This window comes from Oncorhynchus tshawytscha, linkage group LG12 (assembly GCF_018296145.1).
Source record: "Oncorhynchus tshawytscha isolate Ot180627B linkage group LG12, Otsh_v2.0, whole genome shotgun sequence".
Classification (NCBI taxonomy): Eukaryota; Metazoa; Chordata; class Actinopteri; order Salmoniformes; family Salmonidae; genus Oncorhynchus; species Oncorhynchus tshawytscha.
This window is the reverse complement of record NC_056440.1, coordinates 13,258,898-13,285,426: the sequence shown is the minus strand read 5'-3', so window position 1 is coordinate 13,285,426 and position 26,529 is coordinate 13,258,898. Positions and strand designations below refer to the sequence as shown.

At 43.6% G+C, this 26,529-nt stretch overlaps 1 protein-coding gene across 1 annotated transcript in view; it reads left to right on the top strand.

Annotated features, from left to right (window-relative positions):
- The first annotated feature begins 22,378 nt into the window (after positions 1-22,378).
- LOC121847897 (collagen alpha-5(IV) chain-like) overlaps positions 22,379-26,529 on the top strand; it is a 122,638-nt gene continuing 118,487 nt past the window's right edge. The window contains exon 1 of the mRNA XM_042331156.1: positions 22,379-22,586. Coding sequence (XP_042187090.1) covers positions 22,379-22,586 — 208 coding nt within the window. The remainder of the gene's footprint in view (positions 22,587-26,529) is intronic.

Sequence of the window (26,529 nt, the reverse complement as noted above, 5' to 3'; positions counted from 1 at the left end):
AGTTAAACATCTTGAAAGAGGGGAGATCTAAAGATGCAACAACTAGCATGGGTTGCTGATATGACTAGGATTGCCATCAACTAGCATGTGTTGCTAATATGACTAGGATTGTCATCAACTAGCATGTGTTGCTAATATGACTAGGATTGTGCCTTTGGCTACTGGACAATGAAAGAAAATTTATTTGAAAACCAATAGAACATGAGATAAATGCTGGTTTCAATGGCATAGGAGGAAGAGTTTATATAATTCCCTAAATCATTATGGTTGGATTTTGTCTAGGCTTCTTTGAAACAAAGTAAGACATGCCTCAAAGGCCTTTGTCGACACAATCAAGCCTTTGGATGTAAATGTTAATTATCCTACATTATACTTGTCGATCATGACTGGCATTTAGCCTATATCTGTACACTGAACAAAAATATAAACGCAACATGTGAAGTGTTGGTCCCATGTTTCATGAGCTGAAAAAAAAAATCACTATAGAATCATATTGGGAGTGCACGTGCATTTGCAACATGTTTCAATGGGCATTTACCAACATGAATTTGGCATGCTCAAAAATCATGCAGAATTGCAAAATTGACTTACCTGATGAACACAGGATGGCCGGGCAGTGATAGTTGCTCCTTTCCATCTCTCGTTGTGTTGATTTCATCATGTCCATTTGGTGATGTTTTTTTCACTATAGAATCATATTGCAAATGCACGTGTATTTGCAATATGTTTCAATGGGATTTTACCATCACGAATTTGGCATGCTCAAAAGTCAACCTATACTTTGCTCAAACTATACTTTTGTCAACTTTTATTATCATAATTATTATTATTTTTTTAACTTGTGCATAAGGCATATGTTTTGTCCATTTGCAATATGATTTCATAGGAAGTCAAAGTCAAAAGTCACTTTTTTTGGGGGCCAAATGCCATAAGAAATTTGACATGCTCAAAAATCCTTTAGAAATGCAAAATTGACTGGCCCGATGAACTCGGGATGGCCGGGCAGTGATAGTTGTTCCTTTCCATCACTCGTGTTGATTTCATCATGACCATTTGGTGATGTTTTTTTCACTATAGAATCATATTGCAAATGCACGTGCATTTGCAATATGTTGCAATGGGCATTTACCATCACGAATTTGTCGTGCTCAAAAATCCTGCAGAAATGCAACATTGACTGGCCTGATGAACACAGGATGGCCGGGCATTGATAGTGGGTCTTCTCCATCGCTTGTTGTTGTAAGGGATTTCTTCCATTGACGGAGAGGCGCAGCGTGGTTATTTTGATTCATGTTTTAATAAATCACTTCACATGAACAAACTAACAAAAACAAGAAACGTGAAAACCCAAAACAGCCCTATCTGGTGCAAAACACAGAGACAGGAACAATCACCCACAAACACACAGTGACACCCAGGCTACCTAAGTATGATTCTCAATCAGAGACAACTAATGACACCTGCCTCTGATTGAGAACCATACTAGGCCGAAACATAGAAATACCCAAATCATAGAAAAACAAACATAGACTGCCCACCCAACTCACGCCCTGACCATACTAAATAATGACAAAACAAAGGAAATAAAGGTCAGAATGTGACAGTTGTGTTGATTTCATTATGTCCATTTGTTTATGTTTTCTCACTTTTGCAAAGTCACTGTGCATTTGCAATATGGTTCAATTGGCATTTTACCATCACGAATTTGTCATGCTATAAAAATCCTGCAGGAATGCGAAATTGACTGGCCTGATGAACTCGGGATGGCTGGGTAGTGATTCTGGTTCCTCTCAATCGCTCGTTAGGGTTGATTTCAGAATGTCACTTTGGTGATGGTACCTCACTGTTTAAACATATTGCAAATGGACAATAGTCACCAGCAAGTCACCGTCCATCAGTCAATTAGATATCATTCTGACACCAAACTGATACAAACTGACACTAAACCCACTTTTTCCAACTCGTTTAGTAACCAACTATCACATACTTCAGAGCTGGCCCAAAATTCACAACGCCTTCGGTTCAAACCATAAAAAAACATAAAACACATAGTTACGTTCTAGCTGCGGGTCCATTTCTGATGTTATGTGTAGGCCTCGCTGAGGCGACCCCGAATCCCAAGTTTCGGCTCAATAGGTCCTTTGGTGTCCGAGCAAGACCCTAATTGGTGCTGAAAATCCACTTTTTTCCATGACTTGCTACAGGGTCCTTGAATGAGCTATCGGACAGGAACGTTGGGGTCCGTCTATATGGGCCGATACGGTCGCAATGCACCTAGTCTTGCGACTCTGGGACATTTCTAAATGTCGTCATTTTCGTGATGCAAAAATGTATTGAAGTTATTGCAAATGTAGGAGGCTGTTTCTCGGTCCGAGAACCTTCTAGAGCCACCTAGCTCACCACGCACTATTGACCTGAGGTCTAGAACAGGATTCTAAAGTTTCGGAACTCTAGGTCTGACGGTTCTTTAACTTCTTGGATATAGGGGGCGCTCTTTTAATTTATGGATAAAAAAACGTGCCCGTTTTAAGCGCAATATTTTGTCACGAAAAGATACTCGACTATGCATATAATTTGGAAAGAAAACACTCTAAGGTTTCCAAAACTGCAAAGATATTATCTGTGAGTGCCACAGAACTCATGCTACAGGCGAAACCAAGATGATACTTTAACCAGGAAATGGGCAGAATTTTCGAAGCTCTGTTTTCCATTGTCTCCTTATATGGCTGTGAATGCGCCGGGAATGAGCCTGCCCTTCCTATCGTTTCTCCAAGGTGTCTGCAGCATTGTGACGTATTTGTAGGCATATCATTGGAAGATTGGCCATAAGAGACTACATTTACCACGGGTCCGCCCAGTGTCCTTTGTGTAAATTGGTGCGTAATCTACAAGCTGCACGCAGTCATCCACTGATTGAGAGGAGAGAGGAGGCTTTCAACGAACGATATATCATGAAGAGATATGTGAAAAACATCTTGAGGATTGGTCCTAAACAACGTTTGCCATGTTTCAGTCGATATTATGGAGTTAATTTGGAAAAAAGTTTGACGTTTTGAAGACTGAATTTTCGTTTTTTTTTTTGGTAGCCAAACGTGACGCACCAAACGGAGCAATTTCTCCTAAACAAATCATCTTTCAGGAAAAACGGAGCATTTGCTATCTAACTGAGAGTCTCCTCATTGAAAACATCTGAAGTTCTTCAAAGGTAATGATTTTATTTGAATGGTTTTCTGGTTTTTGTGAAGAGGTTGCCTGCTAATGCTAACGCTAAATGCTACGCTAGGTGCGCTAGCTGTTACACAAATGCTTATTTTGCAATGGTTGAGAAGCATATTTTGAAAATCTGAGATGACAGTGTTGTTAACAAAAGGCTAAGCTTGAGAGCTAGCATATTAATTTCATTTCATTTGCGATTTTCATGAATAGTTAACGTTGCGTTATGGTAATGGGCTTGAGGCTGTATTCACAAACCCGGATCCGGGATGTCTAGAATCAAGATTAAGGAACTTCCGGTTGGCACAGGAAGCTATAAATAACCTCATATCCTGATTAGGGTATGCCTTTACAGAATCCTGAGTTATAAGTCTTTACGTTAAGAACTGAGTTATTTACGGAGGGTTTAGTGAGTGTGTGTTATTTCAGAAAATCATAGAAAATCACAGAAATCTCGCAGAGCTCCGCAGCACACTTTAAAAAGATTCGTATGAACACCCTGCAACTGGATCTGTAACTGTTTTTAAAAAACCACCTATCTTTGAACATCACCAATTTGTCATTGTACGATTTCTCTTAAATGACGATAGATAAATGGCTGGTTCTTTTTTTATTGACACCGGATGCTCCTTGACTTTTACGTGAAGCGGAAAAATTATTTCTCTATTTTCATTTTGGACCTTTAATCCCAGAGAAATGGCCATAACTCAAAAACCGTTGAGGCCTAGACGCCATCTTGTTCGGGGCCATCTGCCCATTATGCCAAACCTACGCTCACCAAGTTTCGGCTTCAAAATATTTTCCGTTTTGGAAACAAGGCCCCGTCGTGATTCGTGATGTTTTGTACAATTGCAATATGATTGCTTATGCCCTCTTGTGGGATTTTCCGGGACAGCGGAAAAATTACCAAAATTGGATTATTTTATAAAACGGAAACCGAATGTCCGAGAAAGTTTGTTTGATGACTTCCCGGTAGGTCCGGCCCTGCCGCTCGGCCCGACGCCATCCGCGAATTTTAGAAACGTTTTCGGACATCTAGTAAGGGACCGTACATTTGCAATATGGACTTTCTCACTAACCATACAGCAAATGTCAAAATGTTCCCTTATGTATGTAAGGACATCTCTCTCAGTAGACAAAACATTACAAACAGCTAGCAGCCAAGTATATTGGTCATGAAATTCAGAAAAGCAATAAAATGAATCGCTTACATTTGATGATCTTCGGATGTTTGCACTCACGAGAGTCCCAGTTACACAATAAATGTTCCTTTTGTTCCATAAAGATGATTTTATATCCAAAATACCTCCATTTGGTTGGCGCATTATGTTCAGAAATGAACAGGCTCGAGTGGTCACGACATCGCAGACGAAAATTCCAAATAGTATCTGTAAAGTTCGTAGAAACATGCCAAACGTTTTTTATAATCAATCCTCAGGTTGTTTTTACAATATATAATCGATAATATTTCAACCGGGACTGTAGCTTCTTCAATAGGAGAAAGAGAGAAATGTTTGCTCCAAGCTGTTACACATGCAAAATTCTGCTGGCACCCAGACATAAAATGACGCAATGTGATTTTTTTCTCTCATTTTTCAAAATTAAAACCTGAAACTATGTCTAAGGACTGTTCACACCATGGGGAAGCCATAGGAAAAGGAATCTGGTTGATATCCCTTTCAATGGAGTGAAGGCTGGCAATGGAACAGAGAGCTTTCAGGAAAAACAGCACTTCCGGGTTGGATTTTCCTCAGGTTTTTGCCTGCAATATCAGTTCTGTTATACTCACAGACAATATTTAGACCGTTTTGGAAACTTTAGAGTGTAATCTATCCTAATCTGACAATTATATGCATATTCTAGATTCTGGGCCTGAGAAATAGGAAGTTTCGTTTGGGTACGTTTTTCATCCAAACATCAAAATACTGCCCCCTACACTCAAGAGGTTTTAACTGACTTGCCTAGTTAAATCAAGGTTGACAGGAACAATCTAATGCGAAACAGCTATTACATATGTTGTTGGACATTGGCCTAGTAATGATCCCAGGATCATTTTACATGGTTATGGAAAAGAGAGAGCAATCATATAATAATGTCTAAGGGTAGCACATGATAAATTAAGAGCACATAAACATTGGGGTATATCAAAACAAACGATTCATGATTTGAGGAAGTACAAAGGACTTATTATTGTCATGTTTTGTTTGTAGTTAAAACCTTTGGGTTGCTGATTATGATATTAGTATAGCTAAAATAATGTAACACTTCCTCTTCCAGGAGAATGGGGGTAGTCATGTTCTCGCTCTTTGAAATGTTTCCTAAGGCTATGGTCTTGGGAAAAGAACTAGTGAAATTCAGCAGTTTTCTAGGTGTAAAGGTATCCGGATTAGGTCGTAAACTACCAAATTAAATAAGGTTTAATTCGATTTTAATACTGATTTAAATGTAATTTGTAATGCTGATAATTACGGGGAAGTTTTATATCTAATAGGACCACGAGAAGGATAGAGCTGTCTCTAGTCTATTTTTCTATTTCTTGAATGAAGTTATGGGCGCATTTTTTTTTAGTTATTATGGGTAGTAATTTGAATTTGATTTGTGGTGTTGCTGTTTTTACACATTAGTCATGATGTGAATTATGTGTCAAAATGGGGGAATTACCAGTCTTTTGAGGGTTTTTGGATTGAAGTTTACACACCTTGAGTGATATAGGAAGGAGTGTATTGTTGCATTGTTTGTTCTGTTTTGTTTTGATAAATCTCACCAGATTGGGTCTGCTGGATGATCAGGATAACTTCCTGACTCTGTGACTGATCCTATGAGTCTGCAATGAGGTTGACGGTGTGATAAGGTAGTATAACTAATTTGAAAATTTGCACCACGTCTATCGAGAGACCTAAGTCCAAGCCAGCCGTAGTGAAGGCCATTTCTTCGGCAGGTTAGAGGGGGTTTTGAGGTCCAACCCGTTTGGTCAAATTATTCTTCCCATGCATCTCCACCATAACCTCGAGAAAGGACAGATCAGAACAACAATTCAGTTCAGTTCATTTCTGATGTGTACAGCATCCAGTTGAAGTTATCAACTACCTTTTCTCTCTGGAGTGCAACAGAAGTCCACGTGGAGTGAACAGGGAGAGAGATCCGTTCCAAAACGTCTCTCATATTGCTGGTTATACTGGTTGGCAAATTGACAAGATATAATGAGTTGTTGTGGGGTTCAGGTGAGACGTTGAAGTTGTGACATTATCATGGGCCATCCACTTTGAACTGTGAAGCTATCTGAAGAAAAATTAAGAAATGCCAGAAGATTGAGTGCCGGAGAAGGGAGGGGGTTGGTCAATTGTGCCTGTAATTGATTTAGACTTGGAGATTCACACGGCTAAATGTATAATGATTTAGGCCTGACTAACCTGTGTCTGTATGTAGCCTCGCTACTTTTATAGCCTCGCTACCATATATAGCCTGTCTTTTTTAAAGTTTTATTTCTTTACTTATTGTTCACCTAATGCCTTTTTTTTGCACTATTGGTTAGAGCCTGTAAGTAAGCATTTCACTGTAAGGTCTTCACCTGTTGCATTCGGTGGACGTGACAAATAAACTTTGATTTGAAATAATGCATTGAGATACTGATATGTAATTATAACCCCGATGAGGAACTTAATACTAGAATTATGAGATTATATATTGTATTGTATAAATGTACATTCTGCCAGTATTGATGTATGTTAAGTTGAGGGTTTTCATTTTGAGTGATAGAACCAGTGTGAATCACTAAGCAATGTCATTTTGGTTGGATAGTTAATTGGGTTTTGATTATGATTTGGAAACTGAATGATTTCCCGTACCTATTCATGACTACATCTCTGATGAGGATCCCAATTCTGAGCATAAGGACCCAGATGTATAGCTCATGTTCCTGCTGAGTGTACAAAGTTATTTTTTATGTTTCATTTTCTGTTCCAGAAAGGTCTAAAACTCAGCAACCCAAAGAAATGTTGTTTACCATGGATGAAATGTCAAATCAAATCAAATCAAATTTTATTTGTCACATACACATGGTTAGCAGATGTTAATGCGAGTGTAGCGAAATGCTTGTGCTTCTAGTTCCGACAATGCAGTAATAACGAGCAAGTAATCTAACTAACAATTCCAAAAAAACTACTGTCTTATACACAGTGTAAGGGGATAAAGAATATGTACATAAGGATATATGAATGAGTGATGGTACAGAGCAGCATAGGCAAGATACAGTAGATGATATCGAGTACAGCATATACATATGAGATAAGTATGTAAACCAAGTGGCATAGTTAAAGTGGCTAGTGATACATGTATTACATAAGGATGCATTCGATGATATAGAGTACAGTATCAACGTATGCATATGAGATGAACAATGTAGGGTAAGTAACATTATATAAGGTAGCATTGTTTAAAGTGGCTAGTGATATATTTACATCATTTCCCATCAATTCCCATGATTAAAGTGGCTGGAGTAGAGTCAGTGTCATTGACAGTGTGTTGGCAGTAGCCACTCAATGTTAGTGGTGGCTGTTTAACAGTCTGATGGCCTTGAGATAGAAGCTGTTTTTCAGTCTCTCGGTCCCAGCTTTGATGCACCTGTACTGACCTCGCCTTCTGGATGACAGCGGGGTGAACAGGCAGTGGCTCGGGTGGTTGATGTCCTTGATGATCTTTATGGCCTTCCTGTAGCATCGGGTGGTGTAGGTGTCCTGGATGGCAGGTAGTTTGCCCCCGGTGATGCGTTGTGCAGACCTCACTAACCTCTGGAGAGCCTTACGGTTGAGGGCGGTGCAGTTGCCATACCAGGCGGTGATACAGCCCGCCAGGATGCTCTCGATTGTGCATCTGTAGAAGTTTGTGAGTGCTTTTGGTGACAAGCCGAATTTCTTCAGCCTCCTGAGGTTGAAGAGGCGCTGCTGCGCCTTCCTCACGATGCTGTCTGTGTGAGTGGACCAATTCAGTTTGTCTGTGATGTGTATGCCGAGGAACTTAAAACTTGCTACCCTCTCCACTACTGTTCCATCGATGTGGATGGGGGGTGTTCCCTCTGCTGTTTCCTGAAGTCCACAATCATCTCCTTAGTTTTGTTGACGTTGAGTGTGAGGTTATTTTCCTGACACCACACTCCGAGGGCCCTCACCTCCTCCCTGTAGGCCGTCTCGTCGTTGTTGGTAATCAAGCCTACCACTGTTGTGTCGTCCGCAAACTTGATGATTGAGTTGGAGGCGTGCATGGCCACGCAGTCGTGGGTGAACAGGGAGTACAGGAGAGGGCTCAGAACGCACCCTTGTGGGGCCCCAGTGTTGAGGATCAGCGGGGAGGAGATGTTGTTGCCTACCCTCACCACCTGGGGGCGGCCCGTCAGGAAGTCCAGTACCCAGTTGCACAGGGCGGGGTCGAGACCCAGGGTCTCGAGCTTGATGACGAGCTTGGAGGGTACTATGGTGTTGAATGCCGAGCTGTAGTCGATGAACAGCATTCTCACATAGGTATTCCTCTTGTCCAGATGGGTTAGGGCAGTGTGCAGTGTGGTTGAGATTGCATCGTCTGTGGACCTATTTGGGCGGTAAGCAAATTGGAGTGGGTCAAGGGTGTCAGGTAGGGTGGAGGTGATATGGTCCTTGACTAGTCTCTCAAAGCACTTCATGATGACGGATGTGAGTGCTACGGGGCGGTAGTCGTTTAGCTCAGTTACCTTAGCTTTCTTGGGAACAGGAACAATGGTGGCCCTCTTGAAGCATGTGGGAACAGCAGACTGGTATAGGGATTGATTGAATATGTCCGTAAACACACCGGCCAGCTGGTCTGCGCATGCTCTGAGGGCGCGGCTGGGGATGCCGTCTGGGCCTGCAGCCTTGCGAGGGTTAACACGTTTAAATGTCTTACTCACTTCGGCTGCAGTGAAGGAGAGACCGCATGTTTCCGTTGCAGGCCGTGTCAGTGGCACTGTATTGTCCTCAAAGCGGGCAAAAAGTTATTTAGTCTGCCTGGGAGCAAGACATCCTGGTCCGTGACTGGGCTGGGTTTCTTCCTGTAGTCCGTGATTGACTGTAGACCCTGCCACATGCCTCTTGTGTCTGAGCCGTTGAATTGAGATTCTACTTTGTCTCTGTACTGGCGCTTAGCTTGTTTGATAGCCTTGCGGAGGGAATAGCTGCACTGTTTGTATTCAGTCATGTTACCAGACACCTTGCCCTGATTAAAAGCAGTGGTTCGTGCCTTCAGTTTCACACGAATGCTGCCATCAATCCACGGTTTCTGGTTAGGGAATGTTTTAATCGTTGCTATGGGAACGACATCTTCAACGCACGTTCTAATGAACTCGCACACCGTATCAGCGTATTCGTCAATGTTGTTGTCTGACGCAATACGAAACATCTCCCAGTCCACGTGATGGAAGCAGTCTTGGAGTGTGGAGTCAGCTTGGTCGGACCAGCGTTGGACAGACCTCAGCGTGGGAGCTTCTTGTTTTAGTTTCTGTCTGTAGGCAGGGATCAACAAAATGGAGTCGTGGTCAGCTTTTCCGAAGGTGGGCGGGGCAGGGCCTTATATGCGTCGCGGAAGTTAGAGTAACAATGATCCAGGGTCTTTCCACCCCTGGTTGCGCAATCGATATGCTGATAAAATTTAGGGAGTCTTGTTTTCAGATTAGCCTTGTTAAAATCCCCAGCTACAATGAATGCAGCCTCCAGATAAATCGTTTCCAGTTTGCAGAGAGTTAAATAAAGTTTGTTCGTGTCAGGCACCAGAAGTTCGTGTCAGGCACCAGAAATAGGTACTTTGTTTGTTTAAATGTATGTTTACAAAAAAAATCATGTAATGCTTATACCCTTACATTTTTCCACAAGAAGCTTAGCTTCTTGAGAGGGGAATGTGATGTGAAATGTGAAAAATTACATATTTACCTGATTTGTTGGATATTTAACAATTATTTACTTAACAGTAAGATATTTCTGTCCTGCTAATGCTGTGTTTTATGGTCTCCACTCTAGCACCCTGCAGCTAAACTAGGCGTATGGTTTACTAGAGAAAGCTTGAGCTGACAATTGATTGACTTGGTGATAAATCTTACAGCTGGCATTCCAGTGACAGGTTGTGGGTGGCTGTAACTGGGATAGAGAGAAGTAGAACAAAGGCTTCAATGGTTCTTAGACATTCTGGCATCTGGGAAATTAGGCCAGGGTCGGGGGTTAAGATAACACCAGGTGCCAATAAAGAGAGGATAATGATGGTCGGACCAAGGCGCAGCGTACGTAGAGTTCCACATATTTTAATGAATAAAGTGAAACTTAAGCAAAACAATAAAGAATAAACGAACTGTGATGACAATTCAGTGCTAACAGGCAACTAAACATAAACAATATCCCATAACCCACAGGTGGACAAAAAATGCTACTTAAGTATGATCCCCAATTAGAGACAACGATAACCAGCTGCCTCTAATTGGGAATCATACAAATCACCAACATAGAAAATCAAACCTAGAACCCCACATAGAAAATATAAACTAGAACAAAAACCCCTAGTCACGCCCTGACCTACTCTACCACAGAAAATACAGGTTTTCTATGGTCAGGACATGACAGCAAGTCAGTTAAGAACACATTCTTATTTACAATGACAGCCTAGGAACACTGGGTTAATTGCCCTGTTCAGGGGCAGAACAATACATTTTTACCTTGTCAGCTCGGGGATTCAATCTAGCAACCTTTCAGTTACTGGCCCAATGCTCCAACCACTAGGCTACCTACCGCCCCACTAATCTTGGTATGAGGTATATAAGGATAGGCTTTACAGACGGTTTCATTGTCGCAATAATTAATCGATATTAAATAAAGATGATTGTTTGAAGAAATGACCAAGTCTCTCTCAGTACTGAATTTCCACGACACCATTTCAAAAACGAATGAAATAAGTCCAACAATTTACAGTTTGGATTAGTTCAGATTTTTTAATATTATTTATCTTTGTGTAGTTTAAGATCGATTAATCAATCAATGTTCATGCAGAAGCATGAATGTTAAAACAAACTATTCTAAAAAGCAACCTGCAACAAAGCATGCTCGGAAATATGATATTGAGGCACCTCCCATGTGTTTTTTTTTCACTCTGAGAGAGTTAAATCTGCAGTGTGCAGTGTGCTGTGCGTATGGCCATGGATTTGTACTGTTATGGCAATTACACTGGCTCTGTTACAACAGGAAAACTCAATCATGTGCAGCTGAAGTATTTGAAAGAATGCAAATACTATTTGAACCCAAGTCTGGTTGTGTGTATGTGTGAAGGAGGGTGGTATGTGGGCTTTAGCCTTTCTCGTGTGCTGCAGAATCAGGATGCTGAAAATAAATCATGAAGCATACCACCCACCCGGGTCCAGTTTTACTCTCTTGCCAATCACTGGAGTAAAGCAGAATGAATCACTCTCAGAGCTGTCAGTTCCCATCAGCCAGAAGCCATCCATCTCTGAACTTGAGTCTGTAATTTGGCAATAACTGTTATTTTGATTAATTGACTGCCGGAAACAGTTCCAGGACTTCCAGGAGATCAGAGACAATGACAGATTGATGATGCTCTTATCCTTTAATACAATACCCCCAAACTTCACAAAGATTGGACTATATGAAAGATATTACAGATATATGTTGTATCCCCCTAGATGCGATGATGTATGGATCATTGTGTAGGATCCTCTATACACTTGGTCAGCGGCAGGAAGCTTCAAGGCCTTCTACTTCAACAGACTTTATCATTAGTCCTGTAGCTTAGCTGAGAGGCTGAGGTGAGTGTAATTGAAGTATAGGCCCCCTCACTACAGAGGATCCTACACAATGATCATATATCATAGCAGGTGTCGCAAATCGCACCCTAATGCCTAAATAGTGCTCTAATTTTGAATAGAGCCCTATGAGCCCTAGTCAACAATAGTGCCTTGTATAGGGAATAGGATACCATTTTAGGATGTACCCTTAGTGTTACTAGGGATGCTTTGCTGCGTTATGTTTTGGTGCTGTGTTTTCAGATGCACTTTTTATGTTGTTGCTGCTGCTATAGAAGCACAATTGTGTTGCTTTTCGATTGCAACACCAATGTAAAACTAGGTATCAAAGTATTTGAACTAGCCGACAGTATTTCTCAAAAGAAAAAGCCAATTCAGCAGGTTACTCTACAATATTTTCTCCTCACCTTGATTATTTTTTATATTTTTTATTGATGTTCACTTCAAGCCACGTCTCCTCTCAGATTGGAGGATTGGACAACATTGTTGTCTGTTGATGTATTTTGTAATATTTTATTTGACAACTGTAATAGCACTGGACAGACAGAAAGACAGACACCTGTCACGCCCTGACCATAGTTTGCTTTGTATGTTTCTATGTTTTGTTTGGTCAGGGTGTGATCTGTGGCGGGCATTCTATGTTGTATGTCTAGTTTGTCTGTTTCTGTGTTTGGCCTGATATGGTTCTCAATCAGAGGCAGGTGTTAGTCGTTGTCTCTGATTGGGAACCATATTTAGGTAGCCTGTTTTGTCATTGTGGGTTCTGGGTGATTGTCTATGTTAGTTGCTTGTGTCAGCACAGTTCTTATTATAGCGTCACGGTCGTTATTGTTTTTAATAATGTGTTCTCTGTTCATTAAATTCACGATGAGCACATACCACGCTGCATTTTGGATCTCCGATCCTTCCAACTACTCTTCCTCAGACGAGGAGGACGACGATCGTGACAACACCCCAACCTTGGGGATGTTTACATTTAAACCAAAGCTATAAACATACTCCTCTGATGAGATTCTATAACAAATTGCAATGAATGAATGATGTTTTACACATAATTAGATATAGTAAGCAAAACAAATGTAGGAATCGTAATAGGTATAGTGTTGTTGCTTTGTTACCATCCTGCGTGTCAAGATGAACAATGAACATAATTTGTATTTCTTATAATACTGTCAATGGAATTTCAATTAAATTATGACCATGAGTCTACAATATGGTCTACATGACACATCCCTAAGATGTGAATAGGTACCAGTAGTAGCTCAGGTTTCAATTGGTCTTGATGAAGAACATTGCATAAACTGGTATTGCTATGACCTAAACACGTTTCCTGAATGAAAAGACTCGGGCATCAATGGAGAAGAGCAAGGTTCACAAGTGACCTGGTGTGTGTGTGTGTGTGTGTGTGTGAAATGACGGTTTCATCCTATGTGGAATCCTATCGGTGTTAGCAGCATCTCGAAAGTGAGGGTCATATGGGAGATATAATTTCTCTCAGCAGATGGGCTCATCTGGTCTCATCTGGCTTACCTTGGCTGGATGGTTGCTTTTCTCCCCCCACAGGACCCTTTATGAGAGCCAGGAACATTTCAATCTTATGCGTTGATTTACTACATCAGTCATTTATTTTCCTACTATATGACAGGTTTTGTATGTAGCCACTTTGAAAGAAGCCACTAAGCATTGTACATGTTGTACAGGCAATTACAGTCCACTTAACAATTGCTTATTGTTTACCATTCTACCATACCATAATTGCTATCTTATCTGGATGGGGAAATAGGTGGACGGGGTACAGCGATGGGGTATGTATGGTATAATATTTCCATCAGTATTGCAAGTCAGCTCTCTCTCCAGTCCAGCCGTAGCTATGGCAACCAGTCGAACTTTGATCTCAGCTGTCATGCTTCATTAAAGTGTTAATGGGATTCAGAATGGAGATGCAATAGAACAGCTGTGAGTCCTTTACCATTAAAACCATGATACCATATATACAATTCATCTCCATAGCTTTCTTCAGGATCTTTTAAACAGATTCATACATGAATGCCTGCCCTGCCCTTTTTTAAAATCACAACTAGCACAGCATACTCTTCATCATACTCTACCTCATTTGCTGATAGGATATTTAGAGACATTTCTAAATGAATGCTCTCTAACATTGTCAGCAGACTTTGAGAAAGTATCCCCATCACTATCCACCAATCACTATCCCTCAAATACTTTATCTGTGCTTGATTGAGCTTGTTGAAATAATATTTGAAACCAGGTCTGATGGTGCATTAGCACCTTCACCACCTGCAGCAGCTGCTTGACCCTTTAACTCACAACTCCAACATGTTCTGTTTCTCCGTTCCAGCTGCTTGCCCCTCTAACTCACAACTCCAACATGTTCTGTTTCTCCGTTCCAGCTGCTTGCCCCTCTAACTCACAACTCCAACATGTTCTGTTTCTCCGTTCCAGCTGCTTGCCCCTCTAACTCATAACTCCAACATGTTCTATTGCTCTGTTCCAGCTGCTTGCCCCTCTAACTCATAACTCCAACATGTTCTATTGCTCTGTTCCAGCTGCTTGTCCCTCTAACTCACAACTCCAACATGTTCTGTTTCTCCGTTCCAGCTGCTTGACCCAGGAATTATCGAGGGATTTGGAGAGCGCAGGCAAATGTAACAGCTGAGTTGACGCTGGCTGCTCTTGCTTGGGCAATATGGTGACACACACACACACACACACACACACACACACACACACACACACACACACACACACACACACACACACACACACACACACACACACACACACACCTGCTGCTCAGATAGGGGGAAATTGGAAGCTGGGCCCCGGTAACTGGAGGCTTAAGGATGTTGTGAGCTTCATTACGTTCCAGACAAGCTTTTTGACTTGCTAACCTAAGTGTATTTTCTCAGTGCCTTCTGAGTTATGGGGCACTGGAGTGGTAAAGCAGATGACCTTGTGAAACGTGCTTTGTGGTCACCTGGGAAAACGTAATTTTATGGTCTCAGTGGAAAACTATAAATGTTCTTGACTATTAATTTAAATTCCTAGAGTGAATTACATTAGAGAGAATTCTTCATTGTTCAGTACAAGTAAAAAGGTAAAGGTGTTTTCCAATTGATCGGTCCAATCTGACTGGCTGAATGAAACCTCTGTAGATTTAGAGACGAGACAACTAATTAAATCAAATCCATTTTTATTTGTCACATGTGCCGAATACAACAAGTGTAGACCTTACAGTGAAATGCTTACTTACAAGCCCTTAACCAACAATACAGTTTGAAGAAAATCCCCCCCCACAAAAATGTAATAAATAAGTACGAGATAAGAAAAACAAATAATTTAAGAGCAGCGGGAAATAAAAGTCTGGGTAACCATTTGATTAGCTGTTCAGGTATTTCTGGCTTGGTGGTATAAGCTATTTAGAAGGCTCTTAGATCTAGACTTGGCACTCCGGTACCGCTTGCTGTGCGGTAGCAGAGAGAACAGTCAATGACTATGGTGGCTGGAGTCTTTGACAATTTTTAGGGACTTCCTCTGACACCGCCTGGTATAGAGGTCCTGGAAGGTGGGAAGCTTGACCCCGGTGATGTACTGGGCCGTACACACTATCCTCTGTAGTGCCTTGCGGTCGGAGGCCGAGCAGTTGCCATACCAGGCACTGATGCAACCCGTCAGGATGCTCTCAATGGTGCAGCTGTAAAAGCCTTTGAGCATTTGAGGACCCATGCCATATCTTTTCAGTCTCCTGAGGGGGAATAAGTTATGTTGTGCGCTTTTTTACAACTGTCTTGGTGTGTTTGGACCATGTTAGTTTGTTGGTGATGTGGACACCAAGGAACTTGAAGCTCTCAACCTGCTCCACTACAGCTCTGTCGATGTGAATGGGGGCGTGCTCAGTCCTCCTTTTCCTGTAGTCCACAATCGTATCCTCAGTCTTGATCACATTGAGGGAGAGGTTGTTGTCCTTGCACCACATGATCAGGTCTCTGACCTCCCTAATGGCTGTCTCATCATTGGAGGATGTGTTGTTACATACCCTTACCACCTGGGGGCGGCCCGTCAGGAAGTTCTAGGATCCAGTTGCAGAGGGAGGCGTTTATTCCCAGGGTTGTAGTCAATGAATAGCATTCTCACATAGGTGTTCCTTTTGTCCAGGTGGGAAAGGGCAGTGTGGAGTGCAATAGAGATTGCATCATCTGTGGATGTGTTAGTGTGGTATGCAAATTGGAGTGGGTCTAGGTTTTTTTTATATTTAAAAAAAAAAAAAAACTTTATTTTACTAGGCAAGTCAGTTAAGAACAAATTCTTATTTTCAATGACAGCCTAGGAACAGTGGGTTAACTGCCTGTTCAAGGGCAGAACAACAGATTTTGTACCTTGTTAGCTCAGAAATTTGAACTTGCAACCTTTCGGTTACTAGTCCAATGCTCTAACCACTAGGCTACACTGCCGCCCCGGTTTCTGGGATAATGGTGTTGATGTGAGCCATGACCAGCCTTTCAAAGTATTTCATGGCTCCATACATGAGTGCTATGTGTCATTAGTCATTTAGGCAGGTTACCTTAGTGTTCTTGGGGACAGGGACTATGCTGGTCTGCTTGAAACATGTTGGTATTACAGACTCAGACAGAGAGAGGAGTACACGTACTGGTAATCCGTCTGGCCCAGTGGCCTTGTGAATGTTGACCTCATCCGGAACAGATAATGCTCTCCTGCATGTTTCAGTGTTACTTGCCTCGAAGCGAGCATTGAAGTTATTTAGCTCGTCTGGTAGGCTCGTGTCACTGGGCAGTTCTCGGCTGTGCTTCCCTTTGTAGTCTGTAATGGTTTGCTTGCCCTGCCACATCGAACGTGCATCGGAGCCGGTGTAGTATGATTCGATCTTGGTCCTGTATTGACGCTTCGCCTGTTTGATGGTTTGTTGTAGGGCATAGAGGGATTTCTTATAAGCTTCCGGGTTAGAGTCCCGCTCCTTGAAAGTGCAGCTCTACTCTTTAGCTCAGTGCGAATGTTGCCTGTAATACATGACTTCTTGTTGGGGTATGTACGTACAGTCACAGTGGGGACGACGTCCTCGATGCACTTATTGATAAAGCCAGTGACTAATGTGATGTACTCCTCAATGTCATCGGAAGAATCCCGGAACATATTCCAGTCTGTGCTAGCAAAACAGTCCTGTAGTCTATCATGTGCTTCATCTGACCACTTTTTTCAATCAAATCAAATCAAATTTGTTTGTCACATACACATGGTTAGCAGATGTTAATGCGAGTGTAGCGAAATGCTTGTGCTTCTAGTTCCGTCAATGCAGTAATAAGCAACAAGTAATCTAGCTAACAATTCCAAAACTACTACCTTATAGACACAAGTGTAAGGGGATAAAGAATATGTACATAAAGATATATGAATGAGTGATGGTACAGAGCGGCATAGGCAAGATACAGTAGATGGTATCGAGTACAGTATATATATATGAGATGAGTATGTAAACAAAGTGGCATAGTTAAAGTGGCTAGTGATACATGTATTACATAAAGATGCAGTAGATGATATAGAGTACAGTATATACGTATACATATGAAATGAATGATGTAGGGTATGTAAACATTATATTAGGTAGCATTGTTTAAAGTGGCAAGTGATATATTTTACATAATTTCCCATCAATTCCCATTATTAAAGTGGCTGGAGTTGAGTCAGTGTGTTGGCAGCAGCCACTCAATGTTAGTAGTGGCTGTTTAACAGTCTGATGGCCTTGAGGTAGAAGCTGTTTTTCAGTCTCTCGGTCCCAGCTTTGATGCACCTGTACTGACCTCGCCTTCTGGATGATAGCGGGGTGAACAGGCAGTGGCTCGGGTGGTTGTTGTCCTTGATGATCTTTATGGCCTTCCTGTGACATCGGGTGGTGTAGGTGTCCTGGAGGGCAGGTAGTTTGCCCCCAGTGATGCGTTGTGCAGACCTCACTACCCTCTGGAGAGCCTTACGGTTGTGGGCGGAGCAGTTGCCGTACCAGGCGGTGATACAGCCCGCCAGGATGCTCTCGAGTGTGCATCTGTAGAAGTTTGTGAGTGCTTTTGGTGACAAGCCGAATTTCTTCAGCCTCCTGAGGTTGAAGAGGCGCTGCTGCACCTTCTTCACGATGCTGTCTGTGTGGGTGGACCAATTCAGTTTGTCTGTGATGTGTACGCCGAGGAACTTAAAACTTACTACCCTCTCCACTACTGTTCCATCGATGTGGATAGGGGGGTGCTCCCTCTGCTGTTTCCTGAAGTCCACAATCATCTCCTTAGTTTTGTTGACGTTGAGTGTGAGGTTATTTTCCTGACACCACACTCGAGGGCCCTCACCTCCTCCCTGTAGGCCGTCTCGTCGTTGTTGGTAATCAAGCCTACCACTGTTGTGTCGTCCGCAAACTTGATGATTGAGTTGGAGGGGTGCGTGGCCACGAAGTCGTGGGTGAACAGGGAGTACAGGAGAGGGCTCAGAACGCACCCTTGTGGGGCCCCAGTGTTGAGGATCAGCGGGGTGGAGATGTTGTTGCCTACCTTCACCACCTGGGGGCGGCCCGTCAGGAAGTCCAGTACCCAGTTGCACAGGGCGGGGTCAAGACCCAGGGTCTCGAGCTTGATGACGAGTTTGGAGGGTACTATGGTGTTAAATGCCAAGCTGTAGTCGATGAACAGCATTCTCACATAGGTTTTCCTCTTGTCCAGATGGGTTAGGGCAGTGTGCAGTGTGGTTGAGATTGCATCGTCTGTGGACTTATTTGGGCTGTAAGCAAATTGGAGTGGGTCTAGGGTGTCAGGTAGGGTGGAGGTGATATGGTCCTTGACTAGTCTCTCAAAGCACCTCTATGATGACGGAAGTGAGTGCTACGGGGCGGTAGTCGTTTAGCTCAGTTACCTTGGCTTTCTTGGGAACAGGAACAATGGTGGCCCTCTCGAAGCATGTGGGAACAGCAGACTGGGATAGGGATTGATTGAATATGTCCGTGAACACACCAGCCAGCTGGTCTGCGCATGCTCTGAGGGCGTGGCTGGGGATACCGTCTGGGCCTGCAGCCTTGCGAGGGTTAACACGTTTAAATGTTTTCCTCACGTCGGCTGCAGTGAAGGAGACCGAATCACTGGTGCTTCCTGCTTAACTTTTTGCTTTTAAGCAGAAATCAGGAGGATAGAGTTATGGTCACATTTGCCAAATGTAGAGCGAGGCAGAGCTTTGTATACGTCCCTGTTTGTGGAGTAAAGATGGTTTACTCATTTAACATGCTGATAGAAATTCGGTAAAACTGATTTAATTTTCCCTGCATTAAAATCACCAGCCACTAGGAGCGCCGCCTCTGGATGAGCATTTTTCCTGTTTACTTATGGCAGAATACAGCTCATTTAGTGCGGTTTTAGTGCCAACCTCGCTCTGTGGTGGAATGTATAAAGCTACGAAAAATAGATAGTGTGGTCTACAGCTTATCATGAGATACTCTACCTCAGCAAAACCTTGAGACTTCCTTAGATATCGTGCACAAGCTGTTTTTTACATAAATTCATAGGCCCCCGCCCCATGTCTGACCAGAGATTACTGTTCTGTCTTGCCGATATGGGGACACGCACGGTGTCCCCGTAGCCAGGCCAGTGCGGCGAGGTGGAATAGCCCACACTGGGCTGTGCTGGCGAACCGGGGACACCATGCGTAGGGCTGGTGCCATGTACCCCAGCTCGAGGAGACGCACTGGAGACTAGATGCGCTGAGCCGGCGTCATGGCACCTGGCTCGATTCCCACTCTAGCCCAGCCGATACGAGGCACTGCTCTGTACCGCACCGGGCTATGCCTGTGCACCGGGGACACCGTGCGCCTCACGGCATAACACGTGCCTGCCCGGTCCCCCTCTCTCCACGGTAAGCACAGGGAGTTGGCTCAGTTCTCCTACCTGACTTAGCCACACTCCCCATGTGCCCCCCCAATACATTTTTGGGGCTGCCTCTCGGGCTTCCAACCGCGCTGCCGTGCTGCCTCCTCATACCACCGCCTCTCGGCTTTCGCTGCCTCCAGCTCTGCCTTGGGGCGGCGATACTCTCCCGGCTGTACCCAGGGTCCCTTGCCATCCAGGATCTCCTCCCAGTCCAGGAGTCTGGAGATCACTGCGGCTGCCCGTTACCACGCTGCTTGGTCCTTTGGTGACACTACCCCTACACAAATGTCCATGAATTATAATCCACATAATAATTCACATTTCCTGTAACTGCAGGATTATATTCCTGCTGTCGAAAACTGGCTCAAATTAATATCCTACATATGTACAGTACTTATTCTGGACTACATCTCTGTGTTCCACTTAAGGGTAGATTTTTTACACCATGAATCAAGTCCAGCTGTACAGTGGGCTACCTCTGAATGGGAAAATGAAATATTTATCAAGGTTGAGTATGTCTCTATTCTGCCTGGAGGTTTTAATTTGCTCCAGTTTATGGACTGAAAATGCCCACTCCCCTTCCTCCCCATTTTTCCAGCTCTGTTGGGAATGATAACTGAAAAGATGAATCTAAACTCCATTCACATTCAAATGATTCAAGGTTGTTTTTTCCCTTCCATTCCATTCCACAGGAAGTGACCGGCGAGGCCAAACCACGAAAGATAAGTCAAATTGTATAGTCATAGCTACATAACCGAGGAGACATCTTCCCACATCTTTTACAACTCTTTTCACATTGAAAGGTTTACTTTGTCATTTCAGGTCTCAGAATTCTATTTGCCCTTTTCATAATCGTTAGCGCTCTATAAGGAGCTGGCGAAGCGGAAATGAACGACAGCACGATAGCACAGTGTCCTCAAACGGTTAGGTCAGCAACGTTCTCTCAGACCATGAGACCTGAAGTCAGCCGTCGCCTCCGGAGAGCCACCTTCTTTCTTTAATTAGTGGGAATATAGAGTCAGAGAGGCTGGTTCATCCTGGATGCTATTAGTGTCAACAGTCTTGCAGTGTATTCTACCTGTTAGAGTGCTCATGGATCACCAAGAGGTTGGTATATAGCTTACTGTATGCTATTGGCATCACCAGTCCATGATTGAATGCACAGCACCATGTTCATTGAGTATCAGAAACTGCTACTGCTATGAAGGACCCATGCCTCCCTGTAAGAGAAGTAGGCTTGCATATACTGTATGTTAACATGCAAGGCATGGAATTCGCCTGGCAACACATACCATCTCCATGCAGTCCAATTAGATTGAAACAATTAAATCTGTCATCCTTTTTCATCCTTTTTTCCCAGCCCTTCTGTAGCCTTCAATCACGGCTAAGGGTTAGTGCTGGGAGGTGTTCATCTCATTATGGTAAACCATTGGCACACACACACACACACACACACACACACACACACACACACACACACACACACACACACACACACACTGAGATGGAAACTGATCCAAACACAGTATCTCAACAGAAGCCTTCGAAAATTGATAGAAATATGGAATCAGAGATTGCTGTTGTCGAAACGAGCTTGTTTGCAAGATCCCCGTGGACTCGCTGCCTAATCGCCTCAAATCTTTCGCCTAATCTCTCTCTCTCTCTGTCTTTCTTTCAATCTTCCATTCTTCCTCTTTCGGCTATGCTACACCGTTAATGTATTCATGACACATGAATCATTCACTGGACAAGAAAAAAAGAGAAGAGGAATGAAAATAGACGACTTGTGTAATATTAATTTCTCCTTCCTGCCTGTACTGACTGTCAGCGTTGGTAGGCATCTGATTAGAATTGCAGCGCGACGTCGACGGCCCCTGACCTTCTGTGTTGTGAGGCGGATTAATCCTCTGGCAGGTCCTGGTTGCATCTCAAATGGCAGCCTATTCCCTACATAGTGCACTACTTTTGACCATTGCTCCATGCCATGGTTGAAAGTAGTGCACTTTGTAGGGAATAGGCCGCCATTTGGGATGAAGCTCTGTCTCCGCTCACTCTGTGACATGGTGTTAACAATGCGTCAAGCTGGCAAGCGCTGTCACCCCTTCTTAAGGCTATATTGTAATGATTCACATGAGTGAGCCATTAGAAAATGGAAGTTTGAGGACCCTGAAAGAGGATGTGCCCTAATGGCCTGTCTGTAGTGTGTGTGTGTGTGTGTGTGTGTGTGTGCGTGTGGGTGAGTGTGTGTGGTCCTGAGAATAGTCGTTTAAGTGAGTAGAAGCGAATAAGAATATGTTGACAACTCTTTCAGTCAACGCACTATGAGTGGAGGCGACCAGATGTTCATTTGACTCAATGATGCCAAACTTTGTTGAGATAATGCTTCTTCCTCTTCTTCTTCTCCTTCATTTTCTCTGAGTTGCGGTGGTGGTTAAACATGGGCAGTGAATTCCTAAGCAGGCCTATTCCTCTCAGTGGGGAAGCTCTCACAGAGACTCTCAGAGAGGTGAGGTTTTCTAAGAGGCTGACCCAATGGACCCTCGGGGGTAACGGAGGAGCGGAGGGGTCAGAGTCCACACACTGCCTGCTGGCGGATGAAGGGAGGCTGTGTGTGAAGTCTCTCAAACACATTAATGCGTGCACACGTACGCGTACACTGTCAGCCCTCCTCCCCACTGGTTTGGCTCCCCTCTGCTGTAAAGGTGTGCCCATGCCCCGAGTGTCTCCATTTACATTTTCTAAAGCCTATTGCTTTGGAAATGGTGTGTATTTTCAGAGGTCATTATGGTGGGGAGCGTGGGTATGCATACTGAGTTGTGGTAACCTCACATTCAGCTTGGCCAGGACCTGGGTGGAAACTCATGAATGTGGGACCTCTCAAAGCAGGTCTCTGAGCTGCCCCCCCCCACAGCACGATATGCATCACCAATCACCATCACCTGGTGTTTACTGAATACTGAGTGGAGGGACTGACTGGGAAGTGAAGTGGAGAGAGATGGAGACAAGGGGGTGGAAAAGAGAGGAGAGAGAGAAAAAAAGAGAGGGAAAGAAAACTTTTTTGAGGTAGGGGTAGAGAGAAAGACAATATTGAGAGGGATTGAGGCAGAGAGAGAGTGTTTTTGCAGAGATATATATTTAAAAAATGAGAGGGGGAGAGAGAAGGAATTGAGGCAGAGAGAGAGAGAAGGAATTGAGGCAGAGAGAGAGAGAAGGAATTGAGGCAGAGAGAGAGAAGGAATTGAGGCAGAGAGAGAGAAGGAATTGAGGCAGAGGGAGAGAGAAGGAATTGAGGTAGAGAGAGAGAGAGAGAAGGAATTGAGGCAGAAAGAGAGGAGGAATTGAGGCAGAGAGAGAGAAGGAATTGAGGCAGAGACAGAGAAGGAACAGAGGCAGAGAGAAGGAAAGCAAGAGAGAATCCTTTATTCAATATTTATTCTATAAGGGAAGACAATTGTGAAGCCCTCCTGAAGCCGTAATTAAATTGTCGTGTCATATCTCATTCCATTTCAAAGCACTACTGGCATGCAAATTACCCAAAAGGCCCCATTCAGGTGGATTTCATTTTCTTTATGACCGTGAAGTGAATCCCAGAGAGCCAGAGAAAAAGGAAAGGAAAAATAAAATAGCACTTCCTCCGTCTGCAGTCATAAGCCTATTGTGGGGGACTCTGGGACTGTTCAAGTACTGTCCAGGGGGCGGCATACATAATACAAAATAACAAAAAGCCTCACAGCACCCCCCTGTAAACCGTTTATACAGTAAAGCTCAGAGGGAGGGTGAATAAAACCAATCCCATCTGAATAATGATTAGTAAAATGGTGCAAATGGCACCCTACCCTACCCCTTATATAGTGCACTACTTTTGAACGTAACCCTATGGGGCCTGGTCAAAAGTAGTGCACTTTATAGGGAATAGTTTGCCATTTGAGACGTATCCACAGTTGACTGATTGGAACAGGAATCTGTAAAACATTCCACCCTCTGCAACACCAGTCACACTGAATGAATAAGCATATTTATGATGTTCCATCTCAGAACAGACGATGATGCTGATACTATTTAGAGGAAGGAGGGATTCTACTCCTCCCTTGGTTTACAGATAAACGGTCCCCTGTGCTTCAGATAAAATCTGATTGATAGCTCTGATATGAATGTGCTTCAGTAAATCCATAGGTTTAGTTCCAAACGGCACCCTGTTCCCTATACAGGGAACGACTTTTGACCAGGACCAAGTAGTTCACTATAAGGGTATAGGGAACCATTTGGGACACATGTTTCTGTTTGGTATTAGTTTCAGGTGTTGCCTCAGTATTACTGCAGTCTGCACTTCTGGCAAATAGATTTTCCTTTTTTTTCTAGAGAACAACAAAACACAGCTGTGCTTCGTGTAGCCAATTAAAAGTTTCCTTTCCTGTCGGTGCTGTGCTGTGTGGTGCAGCGGCCGCTCTCTATGAGTCTCAGCTACAGGAGAGGAGAGGTTCATAGAGGAGAGTGGCCAAAGCACCAGCATCAGTGACTTTTTAACTCATTCCTGCAATCTTATACCTGTTTTCTCAAACTCAAACACACCCAACCAACAACTAAATGCAGACTGGAGAAGCATGTAGGGGGGACGGAAGTTAAAATGGCTGCCGGTTCCTGCTATCTGGGAAGTTGCTCAACCTGTGACATCTCAAGCCTTGCCAGCATTAAACACCAACAACCATTAGTCTGGGCACAACAACAGGTTGGAAGAGCCGGTGCCAAGGGGAGGTGGTTGCATGTGTGGGGCTGAGTGTGTGGGTGCATGCGCACTTGTGCATGTATACCAGGGAGAGCATGCCTGTTGTTAACAAAAACCTTGACTCAAAGCATCTGCAGAGAGAGGAAGGTGGCAGTGATGGTGTGAGTGGGAAGGGGAGTAGTTAACAATACAGAAAGAATCCTTGTGCCTGGTGACAAAATGTCAGGGGAGAGAGGGAGCGAGGTAGTCTTAAAGGTGTCAGGGACAGGGAGGACCACACCACAGACAGGAGAGAGACATCAGCACGCCAGGGGAGGCCGGAAACTGTTGAGCTGTTACCAGATACCAAAAATGAGAAAAATCTATCTGCAGTGCCTCTCCACCGCCGAGGGATAATCACTCTGCTGGTGTTGACAAGCTGATAAAACTTCATGCATGGCTTCTTGCCTTGACAGGGGCAGTGAGCTGGAAGGCTGCTGTGAGTGTGTGTGTGTGTGTTTTTCTCTCTCTATGTGTGTATGTGTGTGTCTACTCACTGTACCTACTCATAATTCCAGGGACCATCTGGAGGGCGATGCAGCTGCCAGACGCAGGGGCCCGTAGCAGCCCTGGGCACACTCCACTCCACCAGAGCACCGCTGGGACGGCCAGGCAGCCTGGGCCCCGACCGACACACCATGGCACCGGGAACAATCGTCCAGGCTACATTCCCCTGGAAGGAACAACATCCAGCCACCAAATCAGGATGGGCCAGCATCCTTGGGTACTGATATTTCACTGCTCCTGATATTTCTTCCATTCAGACATGGACGCAGGCAAGTATACACACGGATGCACATGCACGCACACGCACGCACGCGCGAGCACACACACACACACACACACACACACACACACACACACACACACACACACACACACACACACACACACACACACACACACACACACACACACACACCTCAGTTCACCTCTAGATGGCAGTGTAAACCCAGAGGAAAATTCTCCGGTCTGTCTCCACCTGGATTCAATAATTAATTACTTCCAGTACAGATAGATAAAAATGTGTGTTTGTTATTTATATTCCCAGGGCTCACGTTGTTTGGGTATGATAGAAAGCCTGGTAGCAATAATGTATGCATGGGTGTCATAATTATGTTTTGATACAGACTCAAAAGGTATCGGCTTGGCTGCTGACAGGCGCTGAAGTCAGACATTTATTTGCTGTGTCTCCCCACTGCAGATAGCAGGTTCTGTAGCACCAGATTGCAATGTTTCACCATTCATCTGGAAACATGATTCTCACATAATATCTTCTATTGGTTCGATGGAGACGGATACTTGTCAATAATTCTTCCTATGTGTTCCACAGCCTACAATGGGTGGTGGTGATAGGGTTTCTTTTCAACTGGGGAGTCTGTTTTGCCTCTTTCCATACATTTTTTCCCAGTAATGGGGATATAGATAAAATTCTGATGAATCAACGGCAGATAAGCTATCTATGAAATATCGTATTCATAAGTCATTCAGTGGTTCATGGTACTCCGAAATGACAAAGCAAAAACAGGTTTTTAGAAATGTTTACAAAAAATAAATAAATAAAATCACACAATTACATAAGTATTCAGACCCTAATTTATTGAAGCACCTTTGGTAACGGTTACAGCCTCAAATCTCCTTGGGTATAACGCTACAAGCTTGGCACACCTGTATTTGGGGAGTTTCTCCCATTCTTCTCTGCAGATCCTTTCAAGCTCTGTCAGGTTGGATGGGGAACGTCGCTGCACAGCTATTTTCAGGTCTCTCCAGAGATGTTTGATCGGGTACAAGTCCGGGCTCTGGCTGGGCCACTCAAGGTCATTCTG